The sequence below is a fragment of the Rhinolophus sinicus genome, linkage group LG06, assembly GCF_036562045.2.
Source record: "Rhinolophus sinicus isolate RSC01 linkage group LG06, ASM3656204v1, whole genome shotgun sequence".
In the NCBI taxonomy this organism is placed as follows: Eukaryota; Metazoa; Chordata; class Mammalia; order Chiroptera; family Rhinolophidae; genus Rhinolophus; species Rhinolophus sinicus.
Genome location: NC_133756.1, coordinates 72,897,824 through 72,910,303, shown reverse-complemented (window position 1 = coordinate 72,910,303; position 12,480 = coordinate 72,897,824). Strand labels below are relative to the sequence as shown.

The following is a 12,480-nucleotide window of genomic DNA, read 5'->3' as shown; positions in this document are numbered from 1 at the left end:
TATTTGATAAAACTACAACAATGTTGGGAAAAACAGAAGGCAGGAGGAAGTGAGAAAGACCAGATATGAGATGGACGGAGTCCATGAAGAAGCCACAGGCATGAGTCTGCAGGAGCCGGAAGGGCTGTGAGCACAGGACGTTGTGGATGTCACTCATTCAGAGTCAACAGGGATCAGCCCACCTAGCAGTGCATAACACACAATAAAATAGACATGCCTTTGTCTAGATTAAGAAAAGAAATGAGAAAACACAAATATTAGATGCTGTTTAAGGTCTGTGAAAGGATTTCAATCTAAAATGGAACAGGAAAATATGAAATCGAGACTCTTGGGCATGTGCCCTCAGAACTTAAGAACTAAGACACTGATTTCCGGTAAATGTCTGATTTACGAAAGACCTAGACTTATTATCTACCAATGAACATCCACAAAGACTCTCCACATCCATAAGCCATTGAACTTACTGCGTGGATTCTGATTGGTCTTCCCCTCTTTGCACTTCTTTTTTTGTTTGTTTGTTTGTTTTTTGTTTTTTATAAAAATTTATTGGGGTGACAATTGTTAGTGAAATTATATAGATTTCAGGTATACAATTCTGTAATTGATCATCTATAAATCCCATTGTGTGTTCACCACCCAGAGTCAGTTCTCCTTCCATCACCATATATTTGATCCCCTTTACCCTCATCTCCAACCCCTTACCCCCCTTACCCTCTGGTAACCACTAAACTATTGTCTGTGTCTATGAGTTTTTGTTTCTCATTTGTTTGTCTTGTTCTTTTGTTGTTTTTGGTTTATATACCACATATCAGTGAAATCATATGGTTCTCTGCTTTTTCTGTCTGACTTATTTCTCTTAGCATTATACTCTCAAGATCCATCCATGTTGTCACAAATGTTCCTATATCATCTTTTCTTACCGCCGAATAGTATTCCAATGTGTATATATACCACAACTTCTTTATCCATTCATTTTTGGAAGGACATTTTGGTTGTTTCCATGTCTTTGCCACCGTAAACAAAGCTGCAGTGAACATTGGAACACACGTGTCTTTATGGATAAATGTTTTCAGATTTTTGAGGTAGATACCCAGGAGAGGGATTGCTGGGTCATATGGCAATTCTATTCGTAATTTTTTGAGGATCTCCACACTGTCTTTCATAATGGCTGCACCAGTCTGCATTCCCACCAACAGTGTATGAGGGTTCCTTTTTCTCCACAGCCTCTCCAACACTTGTTACTATTTGTCTTGTTGATGATAGCCATTCTGACTGGGGTGAGGTGATATCTCATTGTGGTTTTGATTTTCATTTCTCTGATGATTAGTGATGTTGAGCATTTTTTCATATGTCTATTTGCCATTTGTATGTCCTCTTTGGAGAAATGTCTCTTCAAGTCCTCTGCCCATTTTTCAATTGGGTTGTTTGTTTGTTGTTGAGTTGCATGAGTTCCTTGTATATTTTGGATATTAGCCCCTTATCGGAGGCACTGTTTGCAAAAATCTTCTCCCATTCAGTTGGTTGCCTCTTTATTTTGTTAATGGTTTCTTTTGCTGTGCAGAAGCTTCTAAGTTTCAGGTAGTCACATTCGTTTATTTTAGCTTTTACTTCCATTGCGTTTGGAGTCAAATTCATAAAATGCTCTTTGAACCCAAGATCCATAAGTTTAGTACCTATATTTTCTTCTATACAGTTTATTATGTCAGGTCTTATGCTTAAATCTTTGATCCATTTTGAATTAATTTTGGTACATGGTGACAGATAGCAGTCCAGTTTCATTCTTTTGCACGTGGCTATCCAATTCTCCCAGCACCATGTATTGAAGAGGCTGTCTTTCCTCCATTGTATGTTTTTAGCTTCTTTGTCAAAAATTATTTGTCCATATTTATGTGGTTTTTATTTCTGGGTTCTCAATTCTATCCCATTGGTCTATGTGTCTGTTTTTCTGCCAATACCATGCTGTTTTGATTATTGTAGCCCTGTAGTACAAGCTAAAGTCAGGGAGTGTGATACCTCCAGTATTGTTCTTTTTTCTTAATGTTGCTTTGGCTATTTGGGGTATTTTGTAGTTCCAAACAAATCTGATGATTTTTTGTTCTAATTCTTTTTAAAAATGCCATTGAGAATTTGATGGGCATTGCATTAAATCTGTGTATTGCTTTGGGTAATATGGCCATTTAAACTATGTTGATTCTTCCAATCCATGAGCACGAATGTCTTTCCATTTCTTTGTGTCTTCTTCAATTTCTTTCAAAAATGTCTTATAGTTTTCAGCATATAGGTCCTTCACCTCCTTGGTTAAGTTTTTCCGAGGTATTTTATTCTTTTTGCTGCAATTGCACAAGGAATTGTTTTTTGTATTTCTTTTTCTGAGATTTCATTGTTAGTATATAGGAATACAATGAACTTTTGTACGTTGATTTTGTAGCCAGCAACTTTACTGTATTTGTTGATTGTTTCTAATAGCTTTTTGGTGGAGTCTTTAGGGTTTTCTATATATAGCATCATGGAATCTGCAAAGAGTGATACTTTAACTTCTTCATTCCCAATTTGGATGCCTTTTATTTCTTTCTCTTGCCTGATTGCTCTGGCAAGGACTTCCAACACTGTGTTGAAAAGCAGAGGTGATAGAGGACATCCCTGTCGTGTTCCTGAACGTAGAGCAAAGGGCTTCAGTTTTTCACCGTTAATTATGAGATTAGCTGAGGGTTTCTCATATATGGCCTTTATTATGTATGTTAAGGTATTTTCCTTCTATACCTATCTTATTAAGTAGTTTAATCATAAATGGATGTTGTATCTTGTCAAATGCTTTTTCTGCATCAATTGATATAATCATATGATTTTTGTCCTTTATTTTGTTTATGTGATGTATGACATTGATGGATTTTCGTATGTTGACTCATCCTTGTGCCCCGGGGATGAACCCCACTCGGTCGTGATGAATAATCTTTTTAATGCATTGTTGTATTTGATTTGCTAGAATTTTATTTAGGATTTTTGCATCGGTATTCATCATAGATATTGGTCTGTAGTTTCTTTTTTTGTGCTGTCCTTACCAGGTTTTGGTATCAGGGTAATGTTGGCCTCATAAAATGAGTTAGGGAGTACTGTCTCTTCTTCAATTTTTTGGAAGAGTTTGTGCAGGATTGGTATTAGATCCTCTTTGAAGGTTTGGTAGAATTCACTAGGAAACCATCTGGTCCCGGACTTTTGCTTTTGGGAAGGTTTTGGATGACTGATTCAATTTCGTTACTGGTGATCGGTCTGTTTAGATTTTCCAGTTCTTCATGGTTCAACCTTGGCAGGCTATATGTTTCTAAGAACTTGTCCATTTCTTCTAGGTTATTGAATTTGGTGGCATATAGTCCTTCATAGTATTCTTGGATGATCCTTTGTATTTCTGTGGTGTCCGTGATAACTTCCCCTTTTACGTTTCTGATTTTGTTAATTAGTGTCTTCTCTTTTTATCTTAGTGAGTCTAGCCAAGGGTTTGTCAATTTTGTTAATCTTTTCAAAGAACCAGTTGTCACATTAATTTTTTCTATTGTCTTTTTGTTCTCTATTTCATTTAGTTCTGCTCTGATTTTTATTTCCTTTCTTCTGCTGACCTTGGGTTTCACTTGTTCTTCTTTTTCTAGTTCTTTAAGGTGTAACATGAGGTTATTTATTTGGGATTTTTCTCTTGGTTGGGTTTAGTTTTTTGATCCAGTCTGCTACTCTGTGCCTTTTTATTGGTGAGTTCAGTCCATTTACATTTAGGGTGATTATTGATATGTGAGGATTTCCTGTCATTCTATCTTTAGTTTTCTGGTAAGGCTGTGTCTCCATTGTTTCTTTTCCTTTTTGTTGTTGTCTGTTATTTCTGTGTGGTGGTATTCTATGATGCTTTCCTCTGTTTCTTCTTTTATTACAGTATATATTTCAGTTCTTGATTTTTTTTGAGTGGGTACCCTTAAGTTTATGTAAAAGAAAGTTTGATATTTAGAGTATTCCATTTTCTTCAGCACACTTACTTTCTCCATTCCCGTATTCCGGTTCAGGCCTTTACTCTCCCCCTTTTGGAGTTTTGGTTGCCCAAAATTGTCCCTGTTGATGGTGGTCGAATAGCCTCCTTTAGTATTTCTTGTAGTGCAGGTTGTGTATTAGAAAATTCCCTCAGCTTCTGTATGTGTGGAAAGGTCTTTATTCCTCCTTCATATCTAAGCGATATCTTTGCTCGGTATATTATTCTTGGCTCATAATTTCTCTCTTTCAATAGTTTGAATATTTGGTTCCACTCCCTCCTGGCTTGTAGAGTTTCTGCTGAATAATCTGATGATAATCTAATGGGCTTTCCTTTGTAGGTTACCGTCTTCTTTTCCCTCTCTGTCTTGAGGATTCTTTCTTTGTCGTTGATTTTAGACAGCTTCAATACAATGTGCCTTGTTGAAGGCCTGTTGGGATTGAGGTAATTAGGTGTTCTATTTGCTTCTTGGATTCGAGGATCCAGTTGTGTCCAGAAGTTTGGGACGTTCTCATCGATAATTTGTTTGACTGTATTCTCTGTTCCCTTCTCTCTTTCTTCTCCTTCTGGTCTGCCCATTATTCTTATATTGCTCTTTCTGATGGAATCAGAAAGTTCTTGTAGAGTTCTTTCATTTCTTTTAAGTCTCAAGTCTCTTTCTTCTTCCATCTGTGTCATTTCCAGGTTTCTAGCTTTGAGGTCACTGATTCTTTCCTCCATCTGGTCAACTCTACTACCTAAGCTGGTTATTTTATTCTTAATTTCTTCTATTGTGTTCTTAATCTCCAGAAATTCTATTTGGTTCTTTTTTAAAATTTCCATCTCTTTCATAAAATGCTCATGTTGTTCTTTGATTGTGATTCTGAGGTCATTAAACTGCCTTTCTGTGTTTTCTTGCATCTCGTTGGCGTTTCTTCAGAACTGCAATCTTGAATTCTCTGTCATTTAAGTCACATATTTCCATATCTTTAAGTTCCTTTTCTGGAGACTTTTCACTTTCTTTCTGAGCTGTGTTGTTGCCTTTGTTATTCATGGCAATTACTGATTTATTATTTCTCTTCCTAGACATCTACAGGAGTGGCTTCTGCAACAGGTTGACAGGAAGAGGTCTTTCTTTTGTTTTCCAGTACTTGTTGGTAGAATGTTTTATTTTCTCTCCGACTGCAGCCTTTTTTTTCTCTCTCACATGGTAGTGCTATGTTTTTTCTGCACTATTCCAACTTCTCACACAATGGGGGGATTCCCTGGGAGACAGGCTTCTCCTCTGTTAATAGTTTGTCTAGGTCACAGGGCGCAGTGTCCCGGTGGGTATGCGGAGAGCTTTTGATGTTCCAAAGCTCTTCCAGCTCCTGATTCAGAGCCCGTATGTTTCAGCAGTTCTGTTTACTCCTGCAGGGATCCGCCCAGATAGGTGGGGTCAGGGGCGGGGTGAGCTGTGAGAGGTGGCCCAGAGCAATGGCGGCGACCACCACCACAGCCAGTCCTGCTTCCACAGCTCCCTCCCCTTTGCCAGAACTAGTTGGGCTGTGAATCTGTCTGCGGTCCACAGTTCTCAGAACAGCAAATATTCTGTTCTTTTGATCTGACACTGCTACTGTTTCGCTTCTAGCACCGGGCAGGTGGGGGCGGGGCGAGCTCTGGGAGGGGAGGGAGGGGGCGGCTAGTCTCAGTGCCTAAGGCTCCGTTCTCTGCTCGGCAGTGAGGGCTTAAACCACCGTTTTCGGCCTTTTTCCCTCAGTCTTTTCTCCGAGGTCTCTGCCGTGAGCGTTGGGTTCAGCCGTGGTATATGCTGTCCCCTCAGCCCTGTGGAGCCCTGGCGGAGCCCTAGCAGTCCGAGTTCTTCCCTCTCCCGCAGCTGCGGTAGCTCCGGGAAGCAGCGAGCTCGGCGCACTGAGCGAGGTCTGTGTCCTGCGCCCTCGCGGCTCCATCTCTGCGCACTTCTCCCTTTCCTCCTCCCCCCCCCCCCACTCACGCAAATCTCCCACCTGTAGGTGATTTCAGTTGGTAGTGGGCCTCTTCGTCTTGCCTGTCTGCTGTGCAGGGAGTCCTTTGTGGAGTTTTTGTTGTTCGATTCGTTGTAAATTCCAGGGGAGCTTTACAGAAGCTCACCTCACGCCGCCATTTTGATCCTGATCCCTCTTTGCACTTCTTACCCATGAATACAGCCTGCCCAGACCCTCAGTGGACTTGCCTGTAGCTTACAATAGCATGTGTTTCATGAATTGCATTTCCTCTGTTATACTCAATTTCTGGTAATCTGAGCTTGCCTGAGTTTACCTCTTTGTTTAGGTTGAGAGTTCCTTTCCAATTTTAAAATTCCTAGCTCTGTGATTGAGGATGATCACATCCCTACCGGGTCACTTTGTCCACCTCTAGCCTCTTTGTCATTCCACATGGTCACTGTCTCCCCGTCACTGCATACTCAGGGGTGGAGGCAAGTCTCCATACCTTATTTCCTTGGTATGTCCATTCGCTGGTCCAGTTAGAGAAGAAAGAACAGCTGAATTCACTGTAGTGTAGCCATTGCTCACTCAAGGCGGCTCTGTAAAGCACTCTTAGTGAATCCCTACAATGTCTGCTGGACCCTGCAAAATGATAGCGATTTGGTGGTGAAAAAAGATACACATCCCACCCTCAAGAATTGTAACATACTGGGAAGACATTCCTTAAGTAAGTAATTACAGTGATTTAAAGGACTACAGAAGAGAAGTATAAGGTGAGATAATAAGGGACTACCGTGTTTCCCCAAAAATAAGACCGGGTCTTATATTAATTTTTGCTCCAAAAGACACATTAGAGCTGATTGTCCGGCTAGGTCTTATTTTCTGGGAAAGACAGTAACAGTCTGGAAGCGTAAATGTGCATTGTAGCTAAAGACCAGAAGTAGGGTAGGGAGAGCAGGAAATGATACAGGGAGGAAGTAGATTAGTGTGTTCAGGAAACAAGTAAAGTGGGCTGGCCTGAGCCCGGAGAACAGCAGAAAGACAGAGCCTTTTAAGAACTGGGGACTTGACCCTAAGAGCAATGGGAAACCGCTGGATGGCTTTCAACACTGCCTCTGGTTAAGCACCAGAAAGCCTAAATTTCAGTAACCATACAACTGCAGTTATCTTCTTATTTGGAAAAGAAAATTTTATTGTCCCCCTCAAAAAAGCAAGAGTCACTAATAGGTATCCTACATCTGACCCATACTGATTAGTATAGTGAATGATTCCCTTAGGTAAACCATTTCTTTAAGCTTGTTATGATTTGTGTCTTGAACTAAGTTTGCAATAGTCTAGATTTTCTCCATGGTTTTAAAAACTGTATTTACTGTAGTATATTTTTAATGTTTTGGGGTCTGTATTCAGGCCGGCTGCATTATCGTGTTGACTGTTGTCAGTGGGTTGCTGGCACAGATACCCAGCTGGGCACCTTCTCCCATTTCTGTCATCTCGTCTCATACCCAAGCTCAACAAGTGTGCTGCTCAGCTGGGATCAGCTGAAGAGGAGGTTTCCTGCCAATTCTTGGCAGTCCCAGCCTCTCATCTGATCTCTCTCAACTTCCATATTGCTTAAGGGGGCAAGGGACATTGTCAGAGGAGAAGCAACTTGTCTAACCACAAGACTCCTGTCATCATGGATATTGATCACAGCGTCTGGACTTAGGAGAGAGACCATGGATGTGTTTCAGGAGCTGTGGTATTTTGTCCAGAGCATGGAGATAGTAGCTTTATTATGTTGCTCTGAAATGTGTGTTCTACAATGATGCATTTGTGTGACAACTTTATTGTTATTTCATGTTGAATGATCATTTATGTTTGAGTGTTTAATTTTTCAAAGGTTTTGCCATTTTAAAAGTTTTACACTTTTTCTGATCAGTGATTTACCAAAGGGCTTATAGTGATATCAGGCTTGATGTAAATCAATTTATAAGTTTGCCCTTCTGACAAATTCATAGTTTTAGCAGATATTCCCTTAGGACTTCATAGTTATATAATAAAACATTTAATGAAACATTTTTTTTTTTTTTTTAATTAAATTTATTGCGGTGACAATTGTCAGTAAAATTACATAGATTTCAGGTGCACAATTCTACATCACATCATCTATAAATCCCATTGTGTGTTCTTCACCCAGATTCAGTTCTCCTTCCATCACCATATATTCGATCCCCCCCACCCTCATCTCCCACCCCCCACCCCCCACCCCCGTTACCCTCTGGCAACCACCAAACTATTGTCCGTGTCCACGAGTTTCTGTTTCCCATTTGTTTGTCCTGTTCCCTTGCTGCCTTTGGTTTATATACCACCTATCAGTGAAATCACACGGTTCTCTGCTTTTTCTGTCTGACTTGTTTCGCTCAGCATTACTCTCTCAAGATCCATCCATGTTGTCACAAATGTTCCTATATCATCTTTTCTTACCGCTGAATAGTATTCCATTGTGTATATATACCACAACTTCTTCATCCATTCATCTATCGAAGGACATTTTGGTTGTAATGAAACATTTTTTATTGTGGTGGTAACTTACAGACCTAAAGCATGTTCATATGTGTTTGCCATGTAAACAAATGCAGTAACTCCTAAAAGTATCAAATGTTAAATGTCCAGTAGAATGATGAACTAGTGAGCACTAATAAACTGAAAGAAAATGGAGGAAATGGCTACGTTGTGTTTAATCACATCCTTAGAGGCAGAATTTGAAAAATAACTCCCTAAATGACTACTTATCTGTCCAGTTCTTTATTTTAATTAGAAATACTAACAAATAATGATATTACTAATAGAAATATCAATATCGACAAGCCCTTACTTATTTCTCCATTAAAATAGCTTCCTGAAAATATCTCAAGAAGTTAATGAATTGCTGTTAATTAAATTTGAACTTTTCTCCTCTAGTATTCAAATGGAAAAAATTTAAATATGATGAATTCAAATGGCTTTATATCAAATTGAACATTAATGGTGATATAAATATAATATATGGTAATGTTACATGTGAATGTGATAAGAATCTATAATATTTAAAATGGAATTTGCTAATTTTCAATATTGACTTACCTTTTAAGTTCATTTTGTTCCTGAAAATTAAAGTGCTGAAATAATGTTTTATCAGCATTTTCTAATTAGCCAAGTGTAACTTTCCTTGAAAAATTTAAAGATTCTCAGCCAATTAATAAATCAATCTATCTTTTTTCTTTTGTTTCTTTAGCCTCTCAGCAAATATCCTGCTGTGATAAATGACATTTCATTCTGGTTGCCCTCTGAAAATTACACAGAAAACGATTTCTATGACTTGGTCCGAACAATTGGAGGAGACCTGGTGGAAAAAATTGATCTTATAGACAAGTTTGAACATCCAAAGTAAGTAAAAGAACTTTCTGATTTTATGCATTTTTTTCTCTATGCGATAAATGGCATATGGAAACATACAATAAAATGTTGTTGAAACTCTGTGCATATGAGACAAAATGTCTTCTGAATTTATAGTGAATGTATAGCTTATCAGAAAAGGCTTTTATATCAATCCTTTGTGAAAATCTTTCTAACATGCATTTTCAGTCTCTTCTGCCATAGTAAAGAAAGTCTATGAAACAGAATGTTTTTAAGATCTTGGAGTTTTTCAGTATTGCTTTCGGAAATGATTTCGTACCATATCACATCCCAGGAACAGAAGACAGATAAGGCAGAAAAAGGAGTTTGTGGAAAAAAAGGTGTTTGATTAGTATCTCAGTGAATATTTATTAAGCATATACCACAAGAGAAAATCTATATTGGGTCCTAGGATGAAGTTGAATAACTTTGTCAGGATCCATCTCAGTGTTGACCCGTTCTCCGTGTGTGTGTGTGTGTGTGTGTGTGTGTGTGTGTGTGTGTGTGTATTGTCTCTCACTAATCGGGTTTGACTCTGCTTTGGTTTTAGAAACGTTTTCTTGAATTATATCTTTAAGGATTTGTTCTGATCCATTGTTCTGTTCCCAGCTGTGCATGAGGAGGTTCTCCTGTATCTGATTTCTTACCTATGATTTTCTCTCCAGTGTTTTAAAACTCTTTCTTTCCACTTCATTTTGAATGCTTTGCTCATTGTTACCTTCTCTGTCCCTTGCTGTGTTTTCTGCAGTCTCCTTCCTTGCACACATTCCATTGCCATCTTCAGTTACTTTGTTTTACACCCTTTCTGAACTCTGCAAGCTCACATTTCAGTTCCTCCTGTTTTCTTTCTATCTCTTCTCTGAGTTATTTCTGCTTTGTGATTTTCCTTCATAGAGAAATTGCTTGATTTGATTTTTCAAATTCACTGTAAAATATTTGTCTAGAAACTTCATATGATCCATTGGCAGCATTTTCCTATGACTTCCCTGTTAATACCTTTTTTTTCCATTCTCCTTTTTTCCCTAACTTTTTAATTGATGTGCCAGTGGCATGCCTATGGTTGCCTTTTGTCACTCGTATTTGAATGTGTTGGATTTTCTGAACCAGCTGATTGTACAAGGTTGAGGGTTGACTTGGCAGGGAGGGGCTAGTAGTCTTTGTGGCTAGTTGTTTTCAGAACCATAAGGCTGCCTTTGTTTCCGCTGCTCAGAAACCAACTCTTTCTTTAAATATGGTTCATTTGTCTCTGAGTCTTTGTGTAGCCTGCCTCCCACCCGAAACCTGCCCTTGTCACAAAGAGGAGATTGACCATGCTAACTACAGTTTTAACACTTATTGGTGGTACAGACTTTGCCCTTCCAATTGTAACTCTCAGCTCTGAGAAATGTATTTTTGCTGGTGTTCGGGGATATGTATTTGGAGATATACCACTCTGTGATGGTTCTTCTTTTTACTTCCTCCCATTTGGCTTCTACTTGATTTCAGCTGTTTTTGGAAGCCTTTAAATATATTTTGGAGCTTGCAGATGGTATCTGTCTCCTAACTTTACAGAAAATAGAATATATGGGATAGATAGCCTGGGTCCCTGACACATTGGAGTACACGTTCAGCCCTGGACTTGTTTATGAGGAAGAACTTTCCAAGAGTTTACATGTTGATGCTGAAAGTCTGGTTTATTACTTTTGAAGAGGAGGAAATATATGTTAACAGGACTGATTGCTAAGTGTTAACCGATATGCCAAAAGCATGTGACTTGTCACTTTTTTCCATTCTTGTTTAATCTTCAGATAATCGTCTAGATTCAGAATCCATTCTTAATTTTTTACTTCTCAAGCGCTTGCTTCCTGGTATTGCCTTAGATCCACCTCTACCGCTCATGTCACCAGCGGTAAAGGTGAGATGAGTAGCCTTTCTTGGTTGAAGATGATCAGAACCTAAGGTTACTGTGAGATGTCATTGCCCTGGATGTAGGGGTAGGTATGGTTTGAGGGAGGGGTAAATATGGAGTCTTTCTGACTTGTAAGTGATTGGTAGTGATGAGGGTAAATGGAATGGCATGTTAATTGGAGAGATTGCAGTGACAGTGGGGTAGTATCAGTGTCCTGTGGACCCAAGGACAGTCCACGCAAGCAGACAGTACATTAAAAAAAAGAAAAAATCACTGGGCTGTATAGGAGCACCTATTAACTCAGGTCTACACACACAACCCCATACTAACTGATGAAAGGAGAATTTGTTCAATTCCTTCAGAAGGAGACAATACTTTCGATTGGAAATTTGAAAACAGACAACCAACCAAAAAATACTTCTCACTGGCACTGATCTTACCATCTCTTCAGTAAATGTGAAGCAAACATTTAAGGCCTGTGGTTTTGGAGCTTTGCCAAAGGATTACCCTGCCCAGAGCATGTACTTACCTTAACAAGGGACATGGCGAGTGGAGTAGGTTCCTTTGGCAGAGATTGCTAATTATCCCTCAGTATCCAAACATCTGTTTTAAATAAATAAATAAATAAAATAACCTTGATTTTTTTATTTAAGCAACTTGCCAGCCAAGTAAAAGTCTACATTCCGAGCTTCCACTACACCTAGGTGTATCTATGTGGCCAAGTATAATCAATGATTTTAAAGACGTGTTTAGTGGTATTTCCAAAAGTTTCCTGAAAAGTTGGGCCGAGGCTGTCCATTTTCCTTCCTGCTACCTAGACATGAGTGTAATGGCTGGTACTTTGGCAACCATTTCGGGGGACTGTGAGACCTTGGTAGTGAAAGCTCTGTGGAGTATAGCCTGGGCCTCTGACACAAATATCCGTTCAGCCCTGGACTTCTATGTGAGAGAGAAGTGTCTGGTTTAAGCCACTATTTTTTAAATCTTTGTTTCTGACAACCAAAATAACAACAAACAAACCTTGGTCTTGGAGCACTGAGGAGAAGAACACATTATTTAGTAATGGTGGCTCACTGTGTAATGATTCTTGGAATATCTAGGGCAGGGGATGGAGCACTTTTTCTGTTAAAGGCCAGATAGCAAATGTTTTTCACTTTGTGGGCCGTATGGTCTCTGTCACATCTACTCAACTCTGCCATTCCGAAAGCAGCCATAGACAAAACAAAATC

General features: G+C 39.1%; 1 protein-coding gene across 5 annotated transcripts in view; it reads left to right on the top strand.

Moving 5' to 3' along the window:
• FARS2 (phenylalanyl-tRNA synthetase 2, mitochondrial) overlaps positions 1–12,480 on the top strand; it is a 541,022-nt gene that overhangs the window by 336,009 nt on the left and 192,533 nt on the right. For all 5 annotated transcript variants that reach the window (XM_074335275.1, XM_074335276.1, XM_019710860.2 and 2 more), the window contains one exon: positions 9,203–9,354. In XM_074335275.1, coding sequence (XP_074191376.1) covers positions 9,203–9,354 — 152 coding nt within the window. The remainder of the gene's footprint in view (positions 1–9,202; positions 9,355–12,480) is intronic.